Here is a 26,955-nt window from a genome sequence, read left to right as displayed (position 1 = left end):
CTTGGATTGAATGTAAAGGAGGATGCTTCAGTCATGAACGTGAGATTTGATCCTTGATTTTCTTGCTATAAGCTAGATCATTTGAAAGAGTCAAGTAAAATAACTGCACTTGCACTCTCCATCTCATGGAAATAAAACGAAAACTACCGGTAAGCAGTTTCATTAAAAGTTAGTTTCTAAATTTCCACATCATTTTTTTTTTGTTTGTGCTTTCATCCCCATTTAAATACGTAAAAGATTTGTAGCTGAAGAAGTTAAATGCAATTAATCATGCACACAAGATTGTAGTTCGATTCTCCTCTCTCCTATTAATATTATTCTAGTTTCTACAAAAAATTTATACTACAAAAAGATCACATGATCCTGCGGCATGTTGATGTAATTTCAAAAATTCACTTATTTATGACTATGTGATTTTGTAGTTAGTGTTAAAGTCCCACAGAGTAATATATATACTACTCTAATTTCTGTTTTTTTCTTGTTAAAAGGAAAAATTAACGCTAACAACTTTGGTTAGGTTAAGAAGATATGGTACCTTGGAGAAACCGAACAAAAAAACGAAAAGCACAGATGATGTCTCGGTCTGGTGCAGTCCAAATGGTCCCCCACACACACATTGATCCATGATTCCATAGCACATCTCGACTTCACTCATGAGTCATGATGCAGCCTTCTCAATCCTTCTCGATCTGGGTCCATTCACAAAAAGAGAGTTCGAAGATGGTATCTGGATCCATTCACAAAACAGTTCCAGTGCTGGCAAGGTTACTTTTTTTTTTTAATTTTTTATGAAATCTTCTTTGTACAGTTTCATTTGTCTGAGTGTCGTTTTGGAATTCTATTTATAAATTTAAGGAAAACTATTAAAAAATGTTTGAAAAATTTGAGTTTTAACGATAAAAACAAAATAAAGGGTAAAATGAATAGTATCATGATTGACTTTTTAGTGTAAAAATATGATTTTTCGTTAAAATAAACAGTACCGGAGGACTTGTTTAATATTTTAGGCATCCAAGTTTAAGAAGACAACCGAAATATAGCTATACCCCAGGTACATACATAACCCAACGAACTTACCTGCCTGCCTGAAAGTCCGGCGTTTCCAACCCTGACTTTATACCCACAAAACTTTGAATTAACAAACCATGAGATTTACAGAGATTAGGTTAACATAAGCATGATTAGAGGAGAAGATGTGCATTTTAGCAATGTTTCTGGTGTAGTTGTTGTTTCTATCCAACTGTACATGTTGTTTATAGGCTAAATGTGGTAAAGCTTTGCTTACCTGGCCAAACGGTGGAATAAGTAGACCTCAATTGAAACCCTAACTTTATAACAGAAGCCCACACTTATTCCCCCTCGCAAGAAAAGCATATATACAGCACCCTAAAACTCGAACAAGTTGTGCCATTGCAATTGTAATTTTAATTACTAATTATTGCAAAACTGAGGAAGAAGATGGCTAAAACTTCAAAATCAATGTGCCTTTCTGTGCTTTTGTTATGTTCATTGTCTTTGCGGTAGCAGGTAAGAAAGAAGGAGTTTCTACATGCATCGGGAACAGTTGTCATGTAATGTAATATTCCACGTGCTATAGTATAGATGGAAGACATAATTGATATATATGTCTACTTCCATAGTGCATTAACAAGAAAACAAATACAAGTGTTATAATTTGAGTGAAATAGTAACATCATGTGGCAGTACACAGAAAAATTTCTAGTAAACTCCATTGACCCTTCTTCTCCTATTTTCCTTTTTCTTTTATTTCGATCTTCAAATATGACTATATATGTTTCTTGCACAATGCAGATAGCGGGTTTGTAGGATGCCGTGAATGGTCGTATAGTAGCACAAGGCAGGGTTCATGCTTATGGAGTCCAAACTGCAACAACGCATGCACAAAAGAAGGTGCGATTGCTGGAGCTTGCGTACTTTTCAAGTGCATATGCTATGATGGTAAAGGTTGTCCGCAAGGCCGCCTCCCTGCACACTAGCTACACCTACATGCACTAGAAATACTCGAAAACTGCATTCAACTTTCAATGTATATGTACGTACTTGGCACGTATTACATTCGACTAACTACGTGCCTATAGCTCCATCTGTTTGTAAATGATCGATGTAGTTTCTATACTATGTATCTGTTTGTAAATGATCGATGTAGTTTCTATACTATGTATATTACTTATGAAGGTTTCGTACATAATGTTCGCTTAATCGTATGTATAGTCAGCTGAGCGTACGTTGTAAAAGTACAATAACTTTTACACATAATGATGCTGTTTATTTGTAGAAATTGTGTACGACTGTAATTGTACATCATATTTTCTTTTGCTTGTGGTGGCAAAAATAGGGGGAGGGGGATTCTCTACCCTTCTACTTGGATGGTTACGGTTAAGCCACGTCAACATCGTATATTGATTTTTGGGTAAATCTCAGTTTACTACCCTTAAGTTTCGTGGTTTTCAAAATTTGGTACATGAAGTTTTTTTCGTCCCAGAGTCATACCTAAAATAACTCCGCCTATGTCTTACATGGCCGGTCCCAAGCCCGGATAAAGGAGGAGGGGGAGGGCGTCAGGTAGTCGACAGCCGGCACTCCATGATCACGTCGAATCCTTATGAAAATGAATCCAGAACAAAATCGCGCTAAAGCTAGGGCGTCACCCGTAAGTGGCGCGCTGTGTGGCCCGAGCACAGTGATAAGTGAGCAAGGGTCGCTGTATCTCCATCGGCACCCGGATGCAGTGTTAAATGAGCAAGGGGGCCATAGAAACTTCTTTTCGAACGACTCCACTCAAAGTTGTTTGGGAGCATATGCTCCTATCAACTTTACCCGGGACACACAAAAGAAGTACTTTGATCCTATTAGACGGGGGAGGGTGAAGAAGCTAGGACAGAAGGGTAGAGTTCAAGAGAGCAAAATGCGTTTAGGAACGTGGAATATAGGAACCTTAACGGGAAAATCTATGGAAGTAGTGGAAGTTATGGTGAGGAGAAGGATAAATATTATGTGCCTACAAGAAACTAAGTGGGTTGGTAGTAAGGCAAAGGATCTAGAAAACTCAGGGTTTAAACTTTGGTATTCGGGCACAAATAGAACGAGAAACGGTGTTGGCATCATCGTGGACAAGACCTTGGTACAAGATGTTGTAGATATCAAGAGGGTAGGAGATAGAATCATGGCAATCAAGATTGTAATAGGACAAGAACTTATCAATGTGATTAGTGCGTACGCACCTCAAGTAGGGTTGGATACGAGTTCGAAGGAGAAATTTTGGGAAGATCTTGGAGACTTGGTGCAAGGAATTGCTCAGACGGAGAAGTTATTTATAGGAGGAGATTTAAATGGACACGTGGGCAGGGAGACAGGCAACTATGGAGGTTTTCATGGTGGCCATGGTTTTGGGGAGAGAAACGAGGATGGGGAAGCTATCTTGGATTTTGCAATGGCATATGATCTCTTCTTAGCCAACACCTTCTTTAAGAAGAGAGAAGAACATGTGATCACCTACAAGAGTGGGTCGTCAAAAACACAAATAGATTTTCTTCTAATGAGGAAAGGGGATCGTATAACTTGTAAGGATTGCAAAGTTATACCAGGAGAGAGCGTGGCTAATCAACATCGCTTGTTGGTGATGGATGTACATATCAAAAGAGTAAGACAAAAGAACAAGACTTGGAAGTGCCCAAGAACTAGATGGTGGAATCTAAAAGAAGAAAAACAAGCCATTTTCAAAGAGAAGGTAATCACCCAATGTGTGTGGGATAGAGAGGGGGAAGCTAGCCAAATGTGGGATTCCATGGCTAGTTGTATCCGAAAAGTAGCAAAAGAGGTATTAGGAGAGTCCAAGGGCTTTGCCCCACACCAAAAGGAATCTTGGTGGTGGAATGAGGAGGTACAAACAAAGGTGAAGGCTAAGAAGGAATGTTGTAAAGCCTTATACAAGGAGAGGACCGATGAAAATGGTGAAAGGTATAGAAAAGCGAAGCAAGAGGCGAAGAAAGCTGTCAGAGAAGCTAAGTTAGCGGCTTACGACGATATGTATAAACGACTAGATACCAAAGAAGGAGAGTTGGATATCTATAAACTAGCTAGAGCAAGGGAAAAGAAGACAAGGGACCTAAACCAAGTGAGGTGCATCAAGGATGAGGATGGAAAGGTTCTTGCTACAGAGAACGCGGTTAAAGACAGATGGAGAGGTTATTTTCATAATCTTTTCAATGAAGGACATGAAAGGAGTGCTTCTTTAGGGGAGTTGAGTAACTCAGAAGAGTGTAGAAACTACTCCTTTTATCGTCGAATCCGGAAGGAAGAAGTGGTTGTAGCTTTGAAGAAGATGAAGCATAGAAAAGCAATAGGCCCAGACGATATACCAATCGAAGTGTGGAAAGTTTTGGGAGAGACAGGTATAACATGGCTCACTGACCTTTTCAATAGGATTTTGAAAACGAAGAAGATGCCAAATGAGTGGCGAACGAGCACTTTGGTGCCTATCTACAAGAATAAGGGCGACGTACAAAATTGCATGAACTATAGGGGTATTAAGCTAATGAGTCATACAATGAAGCTCTGGGAGAGAGTCATTGAGCATAGATTGAGGCAAGAGACACGGGTTTCGGACAACCAATTCGGGTTCATGCCAGGGCGCTCAACCATGGAGGCAATCTATCTCTTACGAAGATTGATGGAAAGATATAGAGATGGGAAAAAGGATTTACACATGGTCTTTATAGATTTGGAAAAAGCGTATGATAGGGTCCCAAGAGACATTCTTTGGAGGATTTTAGAGAAGAAAGGAGTACGAGTAGCATATATCCAAGCTATAAAGGATATGTATGAAGGAGCAAAGACTGCCGTAAGAACTCATGAAGGACAAACCGAAAGCTTTCCCATAACTGTAGGATTACATCAAGGCTCATCCTTAAGTCCTTACCTTTTTGCGTTGGTAATGGATGAGTTAACAGGACATATTCAAGATGATATTCCTTGGTGTATGCTTTTCGCAGACGATATAGTGTTGATAGATGAAACTCAGGAAGGGGTAAATGCAAAGCTTAACCTTTGGAGAGAAGTGTTGGAATCTAAAGGTCTTCGCCTAAGCCGATCAAAGACAGAATATATGGAGTGCAAGTTCAGTGCAAATGGAGGCCAAAACGAGTTAGGGGTGAGGATCGGAGATCAAGAAATACCAAAGAGCGACCGTTTTCGTTACCTAGGATCTATCTTGCAAAAGAACGGAGAATTAGATGGAGATCTCAACCATAGAATACAAGCTGGATGGATGAAGTGGAAGAGTGCATCCGGCGTGTTGTGTGACCGCCGTATGCCACTGAAGCTCAAGGGAAAATTTTATAGGACGGCAATAAGGCCGGCGATGCTGTATGGCACAGAATGTTAGGCGGTGAAACATCAACACGTACACAAAATGGGTGTAGCAGAGATGAGGATGCTTCGTTGGATGTGTGGGCACACGAGAAAGGATAAGATTAGGAATGAGGATATCCGGGGTAAAGTAGGAGTAGCCGAAATTGAAGGAAAGATGAGAGAAAATCGGTTACGGTGGTTTGGACATGTGCAAAGAAGGCCTACTGACGCTCCGATTAGAAGATGCGACTATGGGACAGAGGTTCAGGGCCGAAGGGGTAGAGGAAGACCTAGGAAAACTTTGGAAGAGACTCTAAGAAAAGACTTAGAGTACTTGGATCTAACGAAGGACATGACACAGGATCGAGCACAATGGCGTTCTAAGATTCATATAGCCGATCCCACTCAGTGACTTGGATTTTCCAAGTCTCCAACCAAGAAGTTTTCCTCACTCGGGAAATTAAGGGAACACTACCCCAACCTACATGCTCCACTCAGAAAGCTTCAACATACAAGCTTCAACAAAAGAAAATTCAAAGAACTTAGCGAAGAAGGCTTTGGTGTATTTAACACAATACGTTGAAATGAAGGAAAGCTTATTTATTGATATCCCCGATAAGCTACAAATATGTACATATACATGAGTCAAAATAAACACACAAGAGGGAGCCTTCACAAAGGTTGTTTAGGAGAAGTCTCAGCAGTCGGTAGAGCCCCAGAAAGAGAAGGCACCGGAGGGGGATCATTTGGAGCCTCAGTACTGGACAGAACCCTAGGAGGAGGAGGCATCAGAGGTTGATCATTTGGAGCTTCATTACGCGGTACAGCCCCAGAAGACGAAGGCAATAAATGCCTTTGGAACAAACCCACAAATCTCTGATGATCAAGTAAAACCTGACCATCAGTTTCCTTCATCTGGTCAAGCTTCCTCTTCATGTTTGTAGCATAGTCATGTGCGAGCCGGTGCAACTGTTTATTCTCATGCTTGAGCCCTCTAATCTCCTGTTTGAGACTCATCACTTCAGCCGCCAATGATTCAACTTGGCGGGTTCGAGCAAATAGGCGTTGGGCCATATTAGACACAGAACCTGCACACTGAACACTGAGAGCCAGCGAATTCTTAACAGCTAACTCATCAGACCGTTTGGAAAGTAGTCTGTTATCTTTGGGAGTGAGAAGGTTCCTGGCCACCACCGCAGCGGTCATATCATTCTTCATCACGGAATCCCCAACGGTAAGAGGACCAGTTGGGGAGACGAAGGATGGGCGCCATATGTTGTCTGGAGAAGGCGGGGCTGCCTCTTCAACAAGGTTCAAGTCAAAACGACGGTCGGAGGGGCCAGACATTTTCAAAGGTGTTGAAGAGAGAAGTGGTCGGACAAATCAAGATATTAGAAGTGCAAGAATGAAGCTTCTACTGGTGGAGATTCAAGTGTGCTTTGGAACTTAATGCCAGCCTCTATAAAAATCTGCACTCGACGGAGCTTCAGAAATCAAAGAGGCGCCTGCTCAGAAATCGAAGAGGCGTTTGCTTTCTCAAAAGTTGGGCTGCTTAGAGATCACGAGGGTTGATCTCAGAAATCGAAGAGCCGTTTGCTTTCTCAAAAGTTGGGCTGCTCAAAGACCACAAAGGCCGATCTCAGAAATCGAAGAGGCGCTCGCTTTCTCAAAAGCTGGGCTCCCTAGAGACCACGAGGGCCGATCTCAGAAATCGAAGAGGCACCTACTTTTCCAGCCTTGTCAGCACCTGTCACACGCACACTCAGCTTTGCGGAAATTATGGGCATTCTGTCAAAGACTTCTGGGGAAGTAGAAAACACATGAATCTTACTGTTCAATCACCCACTTCCCACACGCAACAATAGCTCATGGGTACCACAGATAACTTTGCCAAAGTTCTCTGCCAAAGTTGAGCACGTGAAGCTTGCAGCTCCCACTACATCGCTCTGACCAAGAAGGGTAAAAGAATAGCAAAGAAACAGCACTAACAAAGTTTAGACCCATAAATTTTGAAGGTCTAGCTACCATATTATTACCCACAAGGGTAAAGGAACAGTACCACTGCTGGATAATTGGAAAGTCCATGTATGTCAACCTCTGTGCTTCATGGCAAGGTAGACTAGCAAACATGCCCAACCTTTACTCACATTCGAGAAAACACTCCCAATAAGATTGCTTGCTCCAAAATCGAAGAGGCACCGTCCTCCGAATCTAAAGAGCCAGACTCCTAACATGACTACTTTCTTAAAAATCGAAGAGCGGGTAAAGGAACAGTACCATTGCTGGATAATTGGAAAGTCCTTGTGTGTCAACCTCTGTGCTTCGTGGCAAGGTAGACTAGCAAACATGCCCAACCTTTACTCACATTCGAGAAAACACTCCCAACAAGATTGCTTGCTCCAAAATCGAAGAGGCACCACCCTCCGAATCTCGAGAGCCACTCTCCCAACATGATTACTTTCTCAAAATCGAAGAGACACTGCTCCCCGAATCTCGAGAGCCAGACCCCCAGCATGATTGCTTTCTCAAAAATCGGTGAGGCACCGTTCTCCGAATCAATCGAAGAGGCGCTCGCTTTCTCAAAAGCTGGGCTGCTCAGAGACCACGAGGGCCGATCTCAGAAATCGAAGAGGCACCTACTTTTCTAGCCTTGTCAGCACCTGTCACACGCACACTCAGCTTTGCAGAAATTATGGGCATTTTGTCGAAGACTTCTGGTGAAGTAGAAAGCACATGAATCTTACTGTTCAATCACCCACTTCCCACACGCAACAATAACTCATGGGTACCACAGATCACTTTGCCAAAGTTCTCTGCCAAAGTTGAGCACGTGAAGCTTGCAGCTCCCACTACATCGCTCTGACCAAGAAAGGTAAAAGAATAGCAAAGAAACAGCACTAACAAAGTTTAGACACATAAATTTTGAAGGTCTAGCTACCATATTATTACCCACAAGGGTAAAGGAACAGTACCACTGCTGGATAATTGGAAAGTCCCTGTGTGTCAACCTCTGTGCTTCGTGGCAAGGTAGACTAGCAAACATGCCCAACCTTTACTCACATTCGAGAAAACAGTCCCAACAAGATTGCTTGCTCCAAAATCGAAGAGGCACCGTCTTCCGAATCTCGAGAGCCAGACTCCCAACATGACTACTTTCTCAAAATCGAAGAGAGGGTAAAGGAACAGTACCATTGCTGGATAATTGGAAAGTCCCTGTGTGTCAACCTTTGTGCTTCGTGGCAAGGTAGACTAGCAAACATGTCCAACCTTTACTCACATTCGAGACAACACTCCCAACAAGATTGCTTGCTCCAAAATCGAAGAGGCACCGCCTTCCGAATCTCGAGAGCCAGACTCCCAACATGATTACTTCCTCAAAAATCGAAGAGACACTGCTCTCCGAATCTCGAGAGTCAGACCCCCAGCATGATTGCTTTCTCAAAAATCGAAGAGGCATCGTTCTCCGAATCTCGAGAGCCAGATACCACAGACCACTTTTTCAAAGTGCTCTGACAGAGTTAAAACATGTGAAACTGGCAGCTCCCACTACCGTGCTATGACCAAGCAGGGTAAAGGAATAGCATTACTACTTGTTGTTAGGGAGACTCCTATATATGTCGACCTCCATCCCCAACGGACAGGCAGACCTGCAAAAATGCTCAACCCTTCATCATATCTGAGAGGGCACTCCCAACAAAGCCTTTCGAAATATTCAGCTTTCTTTCCCCCCGATAATACCTCTGCAAACAAGCTATACTAGAGCAAGAATATCTCATATCATCAGGGTTAAAAGCAAGAGTATCCCATATCATGCTTTTTCCCTGTTTTTTCTTTTGGCCTTGTTTTTACCTGCAAGACAAGGAGAAAGAGAGCAATCAGTCAGTACTTGGAATCAAGCTTCCAGCCAGGAACTGACCGCCTGGAATCCCTTACCTGATTACCTACCTGGCATTGCTCTCGAGTACTCATCTTCATCATCTTATGTTTCCAGGGAAGATTCCGCATCTGCTTGAGGAACAGATAGGGCAAGTGCGAAGGATACAAGGAAGCATGTGGAGACAAGCGTAACAGCACACGTGCCGATACATCCATTACTCTGTCAAAAGCAAAAGTATCCCATATCAGCAGGGTGGAACGTACTCTAGATTTGATGGACTTGTTTTGACCCTCAAATTCTTCAGTCGGCCTTATACTCTGGAGGAAACCAGAAAACCCTCCAGCTCAGTTCAAGAATAAGCCTGTGGAAAGTTACTTCTTCAAAAGCAAAAGTATCTCATATCATCTCTTCTCATTTTTCTTCTCTTTATCCTTCATGCTGCTGCAAGATGGGGAGAAGGTGAACAATCAGTCGGAGCTCTGATTGCTTACCTTGTCTGTCACCTCTTTCAACAGACCCCCTAGCTCGGCGACTTGGGGGACTCCTACTACATGGTTTGTATCGCGCTTGACCAAGCCTGAAACTACAAGTAAGCTTCAAGTGAAATTGATACATTACCTTGTGCATCTCCACCAGTTAAAGATACCACCCCTGGATGGAGGAAGAGTACTTCCAGAGAAGATGCCACATCTACCTATGAGACAGATAAGGCAAGTCAAGACGACACCACACTCCGATACTTAGAAGTTTCGTGATTACGAGATCATTATCCCACAATATTTCCTAATGTCATTTGTACTAAATCATTCACTCGTACTCACTAAAGGAGAGCTTGAACCTATGTACTTGTGTAAACCCTTCACAATTAATGAGAACTCTTCTATTCCGTGGGCGTAGCCAATCTGGGTGAACCACGTACATCTTGTGTTTGCTTTCCTATCTCTATCCATTTATATACTTATCCACACTAATGACCGGAGCAATCTAGCGAAGATCACAAAAAAGCGACCGTTTTCGTTACCTAGGATCTATCTTGCAAGAGAACGGAGAATTAGATGGAGATCTCAACCATAGAATACGAGCTGGATGGAAAGAGTGCATCCGGCGTGTTGTGTGACCGTCGTAGGCCACTGAAGCTCAAGGGAAAATTTTATAGGACGGCAATAAGGCCAGCGATGTTGTATGGCAGAGAATGTTGGGTGGTGAAGCATCAACACGTACACAAAATGGGTGTAGTGGAGATGAGGATGCTTCGTGGGATGTGTGGGCACACGAGAAAGGATAAGATTGGGAATGAGGATATCCGAGGTAAAGTAGGAGTAGCCGAAATTGTAGGAAAGATGAGAGAAAATCGGCTCTGGTGATTTGGACATGTGCAAAGAAGGCCGACTGACGCTCCGGTTCGAAGATGTGACTACGGGACAGAGGTTCAGGGCCGAAGGGGTAGAGGAAGACCTAGGAAAACTTTGGAAGAGACTCTAAGAAAAGACTTAGAGTACTTGGATCTAACGGAGGGCATGACACAAAACCGAGCGCAATGGCGTTCTAGGATTCATATAGCCGACCCCACTTAGTGGGAAAAGGCTTTGTTGTTGTTGTTGTTGTTGTAGAGTCATACCTAAAATGTTAATTTTAGGACAATTTCATACATCCGTTAGTCTGGCTGTTAAGTTTTCCATTAACTGGTGACGTGGTGCCTATGTGGATAATGATTGGGCGCCACATGTCATTAAGGGGTCTACGTGGAAATTAAAATTAAAAAAATATATTTGAAGGAAAGTGTTATTAAAAATAAAATTAAAAATTAAAAAAAAAAACCAAATCCCCTTCGTCTTCCCCAAATCCCCACCCGTGCCCACCCTCCCACCACCCGATTTGCTTTTCTGGACCAACCCATTTTCGTCCTCGACCCTAAAAATGGGCAACTCGACGTAGTCCCAGCAGTCGACGTCCTCCAGAAGCTTGAAAGGCAAGACCTTGTTGTCCATCTCCACGTCAAACTCGTAGGCCACCGAATGCCCCATCTGCGAGTCCCTCAAATCAAACCCCGACACCTTCAGATCCTCCGCTTGAAACCCTAATCCCTCCACAATCGCCTCCTTCAAATCCTGCAAATCAACCAATCAATCAATCCAAATACAAAAATTCAAATTGTAAAGAGAGAAAAAGAGAGGGGGCGTACGGAGATGGCTCTGGGGGTGTTGTAGGGAGGGCGGAGCTCCGACGTGGAAATCAGAGAGAGAGAGAGGACCGAAGGAATTGCACCGACGGAGATAGCTCTGGGGTGGCGTAGGTCCATTGCAACAAAGTTTCCGGAAACGGTGTCTCCCTCGTACATAACTTGCTCCGAGACACATTCCAACTTCGTCACGGTGATTGAAAGAGCAATAGCAACATTGTCATTGCCGATGAAGATCATAAGAAAACCGTACGCCACGCAAATTTTGGCAATCTCAAATTGCTTTCGCTTCTCCATTTTTTATCTACACTGAATCGAGAGAGACTATTCCTAAAGTGGGAGGATAAGGAGGCTTGAAGTTCGGTTAATTGGTTATGAAGTCTGTTGATCTGGGTTGTTTGGGAGGGGGGAGGTAGGGTGGTGGGGATTTTGGGGAAGACGAAGGGGATTTGGGTTTTTTTTTTTTTTTTACTTTTCTTTAAATAATTATTTTTTTGAATTTTTAATTTTCACGTGGACCCCTTAATGACACGTGATACCCAGTCATTATCCACATGAGCGCCACGTCATCAGTTAACGGAAGACTTAACAGATGTACGAGACTGTCCCAAAATTAATAGGTACAACTCTGGGACGAAAAAAACTTCATGTACCAAATATTAAAACCACAAAACTTAAGAGTAGTAAACTGATATTTACCCTTGATTTTTTTATAAAGACAATAAGACAAAAAGCAAAGTGTGAGAGGAGTGTGAGAGGAGGGGAGGGAAAAAGATGATAATAGAATGTGAGAGAATCCTACTCTAAAATAGGGTACACATAGAGAGGGGAAGGGTAAGAGAGCTATAACTGGAAGGTTAATTGACATATACTTAATTGCACTCTTTACTATTTTAATGAAGAATCCATCTGTTGACGAACAAACGTAAGGGGCTTAATTAACCTAATTAAGCAAAAGAACAAACTAGTTAATCTCAATTTACCCACCCCCTTAAACCCACAACATACTACCCTAGAACATCTTCTCTCCTTATCCCACACGTTTAGATGGCTAGGGTAGTGTAGGGTAGGGTATGACAGTGCTTGGTAGCAGTTTAGGGATTTATTGTAGTTTGTTTCATTGCGCAAATTTACTCCAGATCAATTTTTTAGTCACTAGATCTTATATATTCAATTGGCAACTTCTGTAAATTGTTTATGAACTTCAATGAAATATCATTCTATTGCTTCTTGTGAAAAATGGCAGTTTTCTATATACCAAGGAAAAAAGTTCAAATTCAACAATTAAAAAGTAATTGCATGTCGTATATTATGGCATGATCCATTTACTTAAGATAAGTCATCAATTCAGATATTTCAAGTTGGAATTTTCTAACGTAACAAGTATCCAGTTTATTGGATGTTCACAAAATTTGTATGCAACTACAAGTTTTGAAAACTTATTTTGTATTACATTATGAATGGTGAGAATATTTTCCTCCTACCATAGAAAACTTTATGGCGTATAAAACAAATTATCAACTCTACCATTTTATAAATGTACTTTTTTTTACTAAGGTAAGAACGCAAGAAAAAGCATGGAGAGGGAGACCTTTTGTGAGTCGGGCCTAGGGAAGGTTTGTAGTTGGAAGTGCTTTCAAAATGGTTGAAAGCGTTTTTGGTGAAAATATTGTTGGTATCTTTAGTAAAAATGTAAGCAAATATTGGAAAAACACTTAAAATGTCTTTCTGCAACACATAACTGGTGTTTCATGCAGGAAACATGTCAAGTGATTTTGGAAGCCAAATTTTTTTTTGTAAAAACTTTCAATAATTTTGAAAGCACTTCTAAGGCCCCGTTTGGGATTGAGGTGATTTTAAAAAAAGCCACTGTGAAAAAAAGCTGAGGGTCATTTTTGTGTTTGGTAAACTGAAAAAAAAAGGCTTATTTTGGAAGCTGCTGTGAGAATAAGCTGAAAATCAAAGGAAAAGCTGAAGCTGCTATTTGCTGCTTTGAAAAAAAGCCAGTTTTTTCAAAGCACACAGAGCTACAGTGCTCCTTTAATGAAAAGACATACTATCATCCTGATTTTTTTCCAAAAGCACTTTCACAAAAAAGTTTACCAAACACTCTACTGGCTTTATTTCACAGCCACTTATTCTCACAGCACAGCCGCTTATTCTCACAGCAGCTTTTTTTCAAAGCACAGCAATACCAAACCAGCCCTAAATGAGCTCATAATGTTTACAACATGACTTGTGAGTTATAACACGTAGATACATTTTTCTTCCAACGCCTTCATGTTGTTGAATTTGTTGACCCACATAAGTATACAGTAAATCTTTTTGTTTTCTGGGTCAATTGCTGTTATTTATTTTGTTTCCATACGTATGAGATACCACATACCAGTTGGCTGTCGTTTATTTGTGAAATTGCTAGTGAGGCTCTACAGTAACACGGATGAAGATCATGACATGATTAAATACAATAAAAAACAACCAATTGGCATAGGTGAATCATGACAAGACTGAAAAAAGCCTAACCTAACCGTAAAAGAATGGGAGTTTTAACGAAAAGTCTACGGTACTGTTCACTTTAACGAAAAATTACATTTTTACACTAAAAAGTCAAACCTGGTACTATTCATTTTACCCTTTATTTTGTCATTGTCATTAAAACTCAAAGTTTTCAAGCCCTTTTATTAGTTTTCCTTAAAAGAATTGCTGCAATTTTGAATAAGATTGATGTTCATGGGAAGAGTTTAATTGGTTAAGAGTAATTTTTTATATATAAAATTCTCTAAGTTTGAATCTCATTATTATAATTATAAAAAAAAACGAATAACTTTTATTAACTGTGCTCCACGTATTTTTATTAATAAGCTCAATTGTATCAACTCTACCATTTTGTCCTTTCTAATCAACATACACATATGTTAGGATTGGAAAGACAAGTCAATATATATTTTATGTGCATGAAAATTAACGTTCGTATAAACACCATTAAAATCATTTTAACAAGGCATATTATAGAATAATAAAAATAAAATGGTTAATCTCAGTTTACTACTCTGAACATTCTTGGTTTTCAAAATAGAATTCCGATTATGATATTTGTAATTTTTTTTTAATCCAATGATATTTGTATTCATAATTGAATGAACAAGATGGTACATCCATAAGACTTACTCCAACCCTTGGGTTAAATATGAGTTTTAACCCGAAATTTATTTTTAGGATAAATTTAGGCCAGAATTCTTCTTTGAGATAGTGAGCTAGCTCATCATATATGTGTATTTTTTTAGTTTTATATTTATAAAGTCATTGAATCTAACGATTAAGATCTAATATGATCAAATTCAACGATAAAAAAAGATCTAACAGTCCAAATTTAAATTCAACGGCTAAAATAATTATAAAAAAGAAATTCTTTCATAGTGTTCCACGAGTTTCATGGTGTCGGTTTAATAACTTGTCAATATTTATCAGAATCTAAATCTTTTAAGGTTAAAATGTTTATAAAATTATGGTCTACATAATTTTTTTTTATAAGAGTTACCTTAAGAAAAAAAATTATTCTAAATTCATTCTTTATAATCTCGAGCTAAAAATAATTTAACTCAAAATTCACCCAAATTAAGTGGTTTTTCAATATTTATCGGAATTTAAATATTTTTAGGTTAAAATGTTCATAAAATTAAATTATGATAGCGTACATATTTTTTTTTAAATTACTTTAAAAGAAAAAATTAGCCTAAATTTATTCTTCAATAATCTCGAACTAAAAAATTTAGGCCAGAATGGTTGGAGCAGAAAAACTGTTTATGGGCTAAAAATTTTAGGTTTTAACCCAAGGGTTGAAGATGTTCTAAGAGTTAGAGCAAAAAAAATGTTTCTGAGTTAAAACCTAAATTTTTTGGGTTAAAAAATTTAGGTTTTAACTCACGTGTTGAAGATGGTATTTGGTTGATGCCAACATAGTCATCTTTTAAAATATCTAAAAGAATTTTTTAGCCAAAATGGTTTTTGAGATTTGTAAAACTCCTCACTTTGGCCCCTGAGATTTGAAATCAATACAAGTGTTCCCTAAGTTTGTCCACCATCAATTATATTTGTATAACCCTAATGTAACATATTTTTTCACAGAATGACTAAAATGATTAATGGTGAACAAACTCATAAGCCACTTATATCGATTTTAAATCTTAGACACCAAAGTAAGAGTTATGTCAATTTCAAATACTAGTGTGGCTAAATTTTTTATTTTTTTAGTCTGATCACCAAATAAAAAGTATAAAATAAATAAATTTATACCAAATAAAAGGACTTTTAAAACTTGGAGGGCACTCTGTGTCTGCGGCATTGCCTACATAATACCGTTTACAGAAACCGACCTCGAACCGACAAGCTCAAGCAATCCAAGCAAGAACTCAACCATGGCGGCTAGGATGTTGCAGAGGCACTTAGGCTCACTCCTTCTCCGCAATCAGCAGCCTAACTCTCATCTCTTCAAAGGTTAGGCCCGCCCTCTCAAAAACCCAACAAATCTTGCTCATCAATTCTTCGTTTTGCGTAGTCGATTTTGTGTGAAATTTAACTGCTATTGTAAGAAATTTTAAAAATTTATGGTGTATTTTGGTGTGTATGAAGGAAATTGATCATATTACAACTTGGGTTACTGATGGATTTGTAGACTAAGTTGTAGGGATTAATTTATGAACATCTTCTCTAATTTGTGTTGATGGGTATTTGTTTAGTTGTTTTAAATGCCTGATTAGGAGGATGATTTTATTAGGTAAATACGTATTAGTATCTCTAACATGGAACACTTAGAAGGCTGGTGGAACAATTTTTGAAATAGAGTTCTAAGAACCGTCTAAAGCAAATCCTTTTAAACAAGTTAGTAGGACTTAATTGAATATCGGAGCTCAAACTCGCTCGTGGAAGTGAAATACGTCTAATTAATAAGAACCCACTTACAGAAAAGAGATGCGACTGGAATACATGGTGGCTCTCTTTACTTGAGGCTCCACGAGAAACTGTATCTGTACAGAAACGAAGGCTCTCAAGCTTCACAAGAACGAAATTTCCACAACACCTACACTGTTTCCGTATGTCTGTAACTCGGAGTCTACTGACTCATGTAGAAAACCCGAACCTTGAACTTGAGGTTCAACTCATACATTCATTGCACTATTGCAGAATGCAAGACATACCTAGCAGTTTATGCATTTATAGCAGGGTTGTGCGTGTGCAGTGGAGACTAGTGATATTTACGAATTGAAGTTGTTAGAAATATGATTTCAGTGATTTCAGAATCGAAGTTTAGATATTGTCGTCGTGGATCTGGAAGTTCTGTTCTCGTAACATTAGAAATACTTTGGATGTTGATTTTAACACTAGTTCTTGTTTTTTGACCTCTTAGCTTTACATTCATGCTAATGGTCCATTTCTTTTGCGGAAGATTGCTAATTGAGAAAAGAAAAAGAAATGTGATGGTGGAAAATATATGGGAAACTCAGAAATTTTTCATCAAGTAGATGGCTATTGTTTACTCTTTTATTGATGGTGTTAGGACAGATTGGCGTTACTTGTTTGTTCGCACTCAAAACACAGAAATGGACACCCATATTATCTGATAATGCTATCCATCAATTTAGACACAGAAAACTATTCTTGTTACTGGATACTAAGTTGAATTTGTTGATCTATTTCCATCGAAGTCCTCCGTTTGTTTCTCCCCTTATGCTGAAGAACTTGTTGGTTCAGCCCGTCATTTATATGTTCTCCATGGATTTCTTTTAAAGATAAATATTTTCATGCTTAAACTGTATACTATTCCGTTTAACTTTTCTTGTTTTTGTTCAGACAAATTGTTGGCGGCAGATCAATTTGTTCCTTCTGCAAGTTCTATACTCAGAAGATATGGATTTGACAAAAGAGATCTTCAGACGCAAACAAATCCAACCAATCTGGTTAACGAGGATTTGACAAATCTTGAAGATGGCAGTTTGAAACCCAATAATGATGCGAATGCTATCAACAGTTCCGATACCAAATTTTCTGCTTCTTCCGAGCAGAAAATATCCCCAAGGCATGACCTGGCCATGCTTTTTACCTGCACTGTCTGTGAAACAAGATCCATGAAGACGTGCAGTAGAGAATCATACGAGAAAGGTGTGGTGGTAGCTCGCTGTGGCGGGTGTAACAATCTCCACCTGATTGCTGATCATCTCGGGTATTTTGGAAAACCATCCAACGTTGAGCAATTTCTGGCTGCCCGTGGGGAAGAGGTGAAGAAAGGTTCTGCTGATACGTTGAATCTGACTCTCGAAGACATAGCCGGAATGAAACTTCAGGGTTGAACTTAAGCAATTTGAATAGTTTCAGAAGCTTCATGGCATGTATATTAGAGTTTTCTTTAAGACAAATATGCTTCTGTGTTCGGCGTTAACCCTTATGTAGTATTATTTTAATTTTAGTATAATTTGGTGGTTGTGTTTTTGATCAAATACAAGAAAAGCAACCCACATATGTATAATTCGATTTTGATTGGTGCTGTTATATGATATATGCAAGCCTTTTCCCGTAAATCTGAGTTTAAGGAAAAGGCAAGGGGTTGATTTGATCCCAATTAAAGCAATGTAAATATTTTTTTTAGTACTATTTACATTATTGGGAAGGGGGAATGGGCTAAATTTCATAATGAATCAACCATAATAAGTTGGTTTGAATTTGCTATTAGCGATAATCAAACTTAACACCTCTTACTTACAAGTGAAGACAAGACAATAGAAAAAAGGTAGCCACTTAGTACTACGGTCTAGTGGTATTTCTCTTCACTTGTAAATGAGAGGTTTTAATTCGATTCTCGTCAAAAACGAATTTAAACCAAATTATTGTTAGCCCACGTGAGGCTAAGTTTACCCCCCTCTCCTTTAATATAGATAATATAGTCTATTAAAATATATATATATATATATATATATATCGCTTTTGTAATAGAGAAAACATTATCTAGCCTATTCGAAAGAATATATATCACTTTTGTAATAGAGAAAACAAAAAAGACAAGTGTTTCGCCTTTTCCATCATTTTCCTCCTCTCTCATCTCTTATGCCCCATCCCCCTCCCAGTATCCACCTCATCTTCCTCTCCCATTTCCAGTCTCCTTCCTTCATTTTTATTCCCAGTTTTCCCTTAAGTTTATCTCAATTTCCGTTGAGTCGGGTCTCAACTATCCCCCAAGTTTGTCTCAAATTTGGGCTTCATGCCCCTTATCCGGCGGTTTTCACTTACTTTTATTGCTTTCTGTCTTTTAATTTTCTTTCCTCCTTCCTCTTTAATAGCGATACTCCATCTCCGTCCCACCATGCACTCGGATCGGCGGCCTCCAATCAGAAATTGGATTCTAGATCCACTACCCTCCTTCACTTTCCCTCCCCAACCGGCCTGTCGAATTCCCATCAAGGCCAAGTGTTAAGTATTTTTGTTGACCCTAGAAACTACAAAGCCTACGTGGCGCGCAGGCCGAGTAATTAATAAGCTAACTACGTCCTTCGGTGAATGCGGGGCGTGCCAACTCATCTGCTGAGCTCGGCCGAGGAGTAAATTTGTTGATGTTGCGTTGGGTCGCGCTACTGACTTCTGCGTCTTGCGATTGTGGCCGAGAAAGGAACACGTCTCGGCCTCTTGGGCTCTCAAACCTGAAGACAAGGTTACTATTCTCACGAAGTTCAATATCAAATTCGGCCCTCAATGTGCCGAATGTAATAACTCGTAACACCTCACTTCGCCGAGAAGGCTGATGAGATGATCTCGACCAATAAGGATTCAGAAATCCTTCTCGACCGAGACTTGGATAGGTAATCGGTCGTTCTCGCCGCAGTGCTGTTGATGCCAACGGAAGGTACTGCGAGACCGACTGATTCTACGGTGACAGAGTTATCTATGCCGACTTAAGATATCACCGGTTGCTTCCACAGTGTTGTTGATGCCAACGGAAGATGTGTCAGCGAAAAAAGAAAAAAGAAAAATCACAAGTTGTGAGAATTTGCGCAGGGCAATTTTCCTCTAAATGGTGCTTGCAGCCTGGTATTTATAGAAGCAGATGTGTGCCGTTGCTTCACCAATATAGAATTTGATTTTAACTCAAACTCGTCAACTAGAATTTCAGTCAAAGGCTTCCAACAGCCTATCTTTTAGATACCATGCTGGAACCAAAGCGTTATCTCCTATTTAATTTAACAGGACTCGGCAATAAAGGACACTACCTCTAATAATTCCAATGCAAGTTCAAATCTTGATCCATCCACCAAGCGTGTCCAGGTGCATGAAAATCAATTTCACTTGTGCTATGACTCTGAAAACTTTATCTTTATTTCTTTGCCAATGCCCATGCCTTATCACATCAACCAAAGGACTTTTTCATCTTGAAAATCTGACCTTGACATGCAATCCTAGTCAAAGATTCAACCTCAAAATCCACATGTCCCTTTTGTAGCAACCTAATGTAGTTTATTTGATTGGATGCTTGGCACCTCGCCAAGGATATTCGGTGGTGCTCCTTGATCTCAATTCGCACCCTCCATGATTATCTTAATATTTTTTCAAGATAATTACTACAATAACCCAATAGTAATATCTAAAAAAATATGAAATCCAACGGTCTAGAACCCAATCATTCAACGGCCTCGTTCGAGCCGATAGTGTAAAATCGGGTCCAAACAATTTTACATACCCCTTAGCCTCACCATCTATCTATGATATTTTGTTTGTATTTATTTGCAGATGTTTGTGAAGGGGACTTGCATCTGGTGTTTGTTCTCTTGGTTCAAAGTTTGGCTTCCGAGGATGTGGCGGCAGCAGTGGTCTGTTTATGCTGCTTGAGACTAGGGTTTTTTTGTTGTTTGTTATTGCAGCCTACATGCCTAAATTTGTAAAGGCCTCCTGTTGTATATTGGGTTGCTGCTTTCACTTTCCTTGGGCCTTTTACTTTATTTGTTGTTGTTTATGGGGTTCCTTTTGAGCCTTGTACTAGTTTTATTATTACGAAGATTCTATTGACCAGAAAGAAAAAAAAAAAAAGACAAGTGGTTATGGTTTACGGGTCAAGTACTCGAGCTCCATCCGGCTACAATCCGAGTTTATATAAATACCAACCGACCAACGGAAATTACTCTAAAACTCCAACCAGAAAAACCATGGCGAGTAGCACATGTATTCCCTCCACTTTCACACCAATTCTTCACAACTTGACCGCCAGAAACTCCATGACAATGGTGGGTTTGCTATCTTATGCTCCCAAAACCCTCAGACCTCTCTCTCTCCCCAAAAGCTTCGGTTTCAGCTCACTTTCCACCGCCGCAAAACTCCCCAGAAAATTCTTCCAATTGCAAGGTAGTTTCTTTCTTCAATCTTCAAATACCAACTGTTATTTGTCATGTGGGTCTATTTTTTTTATGTGTTTGACTATCTGGTTTGGAAAAAGATCGAAACTTTTCGTGTTTGGATTGGTTTTGTTTGAATTGGTGGTTTTGATGGGTTGAATACTGGTGTGGTTCGGAGCGGTATCGAGTTGGTTGATGCTTTGTTGATTATTGTTTTTAAGCAACTGGTTTTGCTTGGTGGAGAAGAAATGGATTGGATTACATATGGTAGGAATTGAAGTGGAAATTGGTGTTGAATGGGAAATGGACGAATAAGGAGACACGGGATACAGAATTTGGAGGTTTTCGTTTGATTATTCGAATGAGGAAATGGTTCTTTTTGTTGTAATATTTGTTGGAGTAAAAGTAGCTCATTGAAGTAACCATATTGGAACGGTTTGAGTTTGGGGATGAGTGTTTCTGTTCAAAGAACTTCAACTTTGGTATGTATGTATGCCGGAGTCTGTTAATATGTTTGGCTCTAAATCTAAGGGAACCGTGAAGATCGTGTCTGAGAACTTGATTTTTGATAACCAATAAGTTGGAATGATCCACTATCCAGTGTATAAGAAATGGGAATGATGCAAAGAAGATGAGTACTCTTGCAAAATATGTATTAGGAAGCAGCCCGTGAATCAGATTTTTCCCCTTTTGTGAATTTTTTTCTCTTGCTTTGAAACCATCCACTTCCTATGTGGGTGAAATCTAATATATAAAAAAATGAGACTTATTTCTCCCTCCCTCTCGAGTCTAGACAAGCAAACTACATATTTAATTGTTTGTATGGAAAATCACCTCCATACACTGACTGTTATTTCTGTCATGGAATCCTGTTCCCTTGCTAGAATCATTTGTCCCTGATTAAAGGCGTCAGTACTTGTTTTGTACTGTGATGTTATCATGGGTTTTTCATTTCAACTTGAGTTTGTCAGAATGAGTCTTTTTTCACTTATACTATGCCTTAATTTTTGTCAGTGAGATCAGTGGCCACTCCAGCAGAAGCTGTTGCTGGGTTTGATGACATGGTTGCTGGGACTCAGAGAAAGTATTACATGTTAGGCGGGAAGGGCGGTGTAGGGAAGACAAGTTGTGCTGCTTCACTTGCCGTAAAATTTGCTAACAATGGGCATCCCACTCTTGTGGTTTCCACTGATCCAGCACATTCCTTGAGTGATTCCTTTGCCCAGGTTTAAAATGCTCTTACTTATTAATGTTTTGAAGTAGTTGCATTTCCTGTAAAGCAGAATTTAACTGGTTATAATGTCTATGTGTGTGTGCGCAAGATTATAATGATACATGTTATCTTGTTGTAGGATTTGGCTGGGGGGACACTTGTACCAGTTGATGGGCCTGAAGCTCCACTTTTTGCTCTTGAGGTATGTGGAGTTAGCTTCCCATAAAAGCTTTTGCTAATTTCTTCACATACGTCTGTTTGTGCTATTATTTGATGGGGTGATCATTATAATGATAAAGTTGTTGTTTTGTTTCTTAAGATGGTTTTGTGATCTTATATATGGTGTATGTACTAAACTAATAGCTATGCCACAGATAAACCCGGAGAAGGCAAGGGAAGAATTCCGTAATGTAAGTCAGAAAAATGATGGAACAGGAGTCAAAGATTTCATGGATGGTATGGGCCTTGGGATGCTTGCGGAACAGGTAAAGCTCTATTTGAGATATTGGTATTGCAACCTTAGATCGTGTTTATCATCTTTTGATCTCATTTTATGTGGTGTAGATGTTCTTAAGCATTAAGGCCTAACTGATAGGTTGCACACATGTGCATGCACATGAATGCTCACATTATTATTTAACTAATATTGGATTTTCACATAGCAGCTGTAAAAGGAGCATCTATACCAATAGGGATTGGCTTATGCTTTATGATAATCCTTGCTTATTCTTCACCTGTGTGTTTCTTTTTCTGGTTGAAGTTAGGAGATTTAAAATTGGGAGAATTACTAGACACACCTCCTCCTGGTTTGGATGAAGCTCTAGCAATTTCCAAAGTACGTATTTTCTGGCTCACCAACACACACAAAATCTTTTTTGCTCTTCTATTAATGTTTAATCCTCTTTCCAGGTGATACAATTTCTTGAAGCCCCAGAATATAGCATGTTTACCCGCATAGTTTTTGATACTGCACCCACGGTGAGAGAATATACTTGCTGTTTTTCTTCAATGACTTTTTAAAGAAAAAATAGCTTGCTATAGATGTGATATTGTTAACAGGGTCACACATTGCGGCTTTTATCATTGCCAGACTTTTTGGATCAATCAATTGGCAAGATATTGCAGGTAATGATGTCTACTTAGAATGAATAACTATGCATATGCGTGTGTGCACGGGCATCTTTCTTGTTCTGGAGTTAAATGCACCATGTACTTGATTCTATTTACAAACACTATAATATTGACGGTGTTGCTTGATGATCTTCTTGAGAAGTATTGTTGGTGAGGAAATGTACGTGCATGTCTTTTGTTGTTTTTGACTTTTTAAATGTTTTCTTAGAAGTTTTAAATACTAGCTCTGTGTAGAGACAGGTGTTGATGCTCAGAGTTTCTTGGCACTTTTCTAAAATCTTTTTTAGCTTAAGTGCTTGCCACTCTTATGGTATCATCAATATCTTGGTGTCCACAAGTTTTCCTTTAGTAGCATTAGTCAATACAATTTAATAGGTCCGTTATTTTATTTCGGCTGCGTTATGACTTATAAGGTTTGGTCCTTCCCTGATAAGTAAGCTACATCTTTTGAACATTTTTAGAAGAAAAATCCTTAGATCACTTGATTTTGACCGTCTTGTATTTCCTTGTAAACATATGGCTAGTCTGTTAGCATTCTTATATACGTAAAAGTTATGTCTAGACATGTTTGCTACTAATTGGTTATTCTCTTGATTTGCAAATATTTTACATTTTATGTTAATCATTACATTCTCTGTTATACAGCTTAAACAAAAGATATCTTCAGCCACCTCAGCTATCAAATCTGTTTTTGGGCAAGAGCAACCCCAAATGGGCGCGGTAAACCTATGTCGTTACTTGCCTTTATACTTTATGTATACAAATACAAGTGTACTTATATTTTATCATAAAACTTCAATCCAGGCTGACAAATTAGAGAAACTGAGGGAAAGGATGATTAAAGTGCGTGAACTTTTTCGTGACACTGATTCAACAGAGTTTGTCATAGTAACAATACCTACGGTAAGATCTTTGTCATATGACGTACTTCTCTTTCTGCTGTAATTTGGTCCTTCTTGAGTATACGTTGATAGAAATCACTTTACATTATTCATTCTACAATGTAGAATCTAATCTTGTATGAAAGATGGATCTCTGCATAATATTATTCACGTTTTTCATCCCTAACTAGCATTTTTCGCTTCCAATTGATTGTTTGCAATTTTTTTCTTGTTCTCTAGGTGATGGCCGTTAGTGAGTCATCTAGGTTGCATGCCTCTCTGAAGAAGGAAAGCGTACCTGTGACTCGACTTATTGTTAATCAGATTCTTCCCCCATCCGCCTCAGATTGCAAATTTTGTTCAATTAAAAGAAAGGTATGTAAATGAGACTCCTTTTTCTTTTTTAGGTAGCAAATATATCAACTCTCGTTTTAGCAAACGCGTCAAGACACATGCTTATTGACGAGTAAAATGGTGAAGTTTTGTCCAAACCATGCAAAAAATAGTGTTTTAGGAAAATGCACTTTCATCTCATGTGCGTGCGTGCGTACAAACTTTACGTTAGATTTTATGCAGATCCACGATTTTGTTCGATTCCGATTAACCTCAGGATTCTAATTAATTTTTCTTCCGAATAACCTCAGGATCAGATGCGTGCTCTTGATATGATCCAGAAGGATACAGAGCTCTCTGGCTTGACAGTTATCCAGGCTCCACTAGTTGATGTGGAGATCAGAGGCGTTCCTGCCCTTAGATTTCTGGGAGACATAATTTGGAAATGAACATCTTTTTTGCACAGAATAGATGATGATAAAAGAAATAACCTTTTTTTGTTTATCCATTCATTCGATTCAATAGCATTCGGTATCTCGGAAATTTGGTTGATTCGTTTGAATGCTTCGTTTAGTGGCATTCCACTCCACTGGGCCAAAAAAATTAAAATTTTCTTTTGACACAGTATTGCATCATTTTGTAATAGTTTCGAGCTCTCTCCCTCCCCCTTAATAGTAAGGGGGATTCGAGCACCGTATGTAGGTTTGTCAGTAGATTATTTTGATTCAGATCTCATATAATTATTAGCAATCTGGAAGTTGCCCAACTATTTATGAGCGTACGCAAATTTTTTTCTTTTTTTCCGATGTGGGTTTAATTCTCTTAAGATACAATCATTTATGAAATCATTTTATGTCCTCTCCTTTTTAATGTAAAGCCTTTTTTTTTTTCGAATTATAAACGGGGAGAGAATTCGAACGTAAGGCCCATGGACATTCAATAAAAATTCAATAGTGGAAACCTCTAATTCAAGGCTAATGACTACTACAGAAAATAGAGCTGCAAGAGTGTCACGTCCCGATCCCGACATACATTCAGGATAGACATGTGACGTCACCAAATACCCGTATTTCAAATATACCCCACCTTCGGGATATGACAAATCACAACTCAAGAATCGATTCGCATAGTAATTTTTCGTATACTTTATGGCTACATCTAACCTCCTCGTTAGACTGCCTACGTACCCTCAATAGGGATCAAGCCATTTGTAGTTCACTGATTCACTACACTCGAACATTCATCACATAAATCGCTATGTCTCAACAATATACCACAATGCATATCATGCAATTTTCAAAGAACAAACGAACGAAGCACAATTATATTCTCAACCATATTAATCAAGAAGTCCAATCATAATGCCAACAATTATAACCAACATCATTCCACAATCACATCATCAATAACACATACAAAACACCGAAATGCAGGGTTAGAGCGACACAGTTTGGTCGAAGCCTACATCTCTGAAGCTGAAATCAAATCCAAGGATCCAACAAGTCAAATGATGCGATTCGGACCACTCAACGAAATCCATCAACATCGGGTTCTGGACCACTCAACGGAACCAAAACACCAAATATGATTCTGGACCACTCAACAAAATCCAAACTAGGATACGATTCCAGACCACTCAATGGAATTGCGGAGTAGAAAGGATTCTGGACCTCTCAACAGAATCTGAGTGGATACGATTCCGGACCACTCAACGGAATTGCGGAGTACAATGCATAACCACTGAATGAAATCCAAGTTGGATACGATTCTGGACCACTCAACGGAATCGAAGATCATGAGGGATTTCAGACCACTCAACGAAATCTAGACAAAGCAGGGAATGAGACCACTCAACGGAACCCCAACGGATACCCAATTTCGGATCACTTAATGGAACCGAGCGGAGGGTCAAGGAATATAATAATGCTCGAAGAAAAAGACATGAAACAAGTACTCAAAATACCAAAGCTCAACGAAATGAGAAATGGAACAAAGCACAAGATACACAATTAGAACGGCTCAACATGGAACAGAGCACAAGGTACACAATTAGAACGGCTCAACGAAACGAGAAATGATATAATGATACGATATGTGAAATAAGTCTCGAAGCAACAAAGCCCTTGACAATGGGTTAATGGTCCACTTCTAGCCCTCAGATTTCATCACATCATATCAATTATGCAAATCAACCACATTTCAAATATGCACATCAAACCACATTTCATCAAACAATTTAACAAGCACTTCAAATCACATTTCATCACATCATACTCATCATACAAATCAAACCATATTCCACAAACGTTTTCAATGCACAAATCAAAACATACTTAATAAACAAGTATAATATAATACGATGCCACTAGTATGCAAATCGAGTCACACGTCAATCGAGAAGACAAGTCATCACAATGAGTCCATCAAGCTCCAAGAAATCTCATCCGCACTCTAAGATAACCGACACGCTAGAAGAACTCGGGCTAGTTGACTAAAAAGCCAACCGTTGATCAAGGTTGAGAGTAGGGTCCACAACCCTAGAAATATAAACCGGAAGATCCGCCAAACAGATGTCTGATCCGTAACTTTCCAAAGTCCACATT

General features: G+C 39.3%; 3 protein-coding genes across 4 annotated transcripts; 2 read left to right on the top strand and 1 right to left on the bottom strand.

Annotated features, from left to right (window-relative positions):
- Positions 1-9,215: 9,215 nt before the first annotated feature.
- On the bottom strand, positions 9,216-11,807 carry LOC139197778 (protein TUNICAMYCIN INDUCED 1-like). The gene is made up of 3 exons (XM_070825741.1): positions 11,430-11,807; positions 11,066-11,355; positions 9,216-9,219 (listed from the first exon to the last, which is right to left on the bottom strand). Exons 1-3 carry the CDS (start codon positions 11,721-11,723, stop codon positions 9,216-9,218), a joined length of 588 nt encoding a protein of 195 aa, XP_070681842.1. The 5' UTR covers positions 11,724-11,807.
- A 3,919-nt stretch (positions 11,808-15,726) lies between these two features.
- LOC103440647 (uncharacterized protein C24H6.02c-like) lies at positions 15,727-17,998 on the top strand. Of its 2 annotated transcripts, none has more exons than XM_008379343.4 (2): positions 15,727-15,920; positions 17,292-17,998. In XM_008379343.4, the coding sequence occupies exons 1-2, from the start codon at positions 15,842-15,844 to the stop codon at positions 17,768-17,770; spliced, it is 558 nt and encodes a 185-aa protein (XP_008377565.3). In that variant the 5' UTR covers positions 15,727-15,841; the 3' UTR covers positions 17,771-17,998. The 2 variants fall into 2 exon arrangements, with proteins under 2 accessions (XP_008377565.3, XP_008377564.3); XM_008379342.4 differs by having other exon boundaries at positions 15,735-15,920; positions 17,274-17,998.
- Positions 17,999-20,448: 2,450 nt separating this feature from the next.
- Positions 20,449-25,121, top strand: LOC103425607 (ATPase GET3B-like). Its single transcript, XM_008363698.4, has 11 exons — positions 20,449-20,804; positions 21,809-22,020; positions 22,147-22,209; positions 22,382-22,492; positions 22,768-22,842; positions 22,917-22,985; positions 23,067-23,132; positions 23,784-23,858; positions 23,943-24,041; positions 24,260-24,394; positions 24,664-25,121. The coding sequence occupies exons 1-11, from the start codon at positions 20,504-20,506 to the stop codon at positions 24,799-24,801; spliced, it is 1,344 nt and encodes a 447-aa protein (XP_008361920.4). The 5' UTR covers positions 20,449-20,503; the 3' UTR covers positions 24,802-25,121.
- The last annotated feature ends 1,834 nt before the right edge of the window (positions 25,122-26,955 follow it).

Source organism: Malus domestica, chromosome 07, assembly GCF_042453785.1.
Source record: "Malus domestica chromosome 07, GDT2T_hap1".
Lineage (NCBI taxonomy): Eukaryota > Viridiplantae > Streptophyta > Magnoliopsida > Rosales > Rosaceae > Malus > Malus domestica.
Note: the sequence above shows the minus strand (reverse complement) of the source record. Positions and strands in the feature narration are given on the sequence as shown.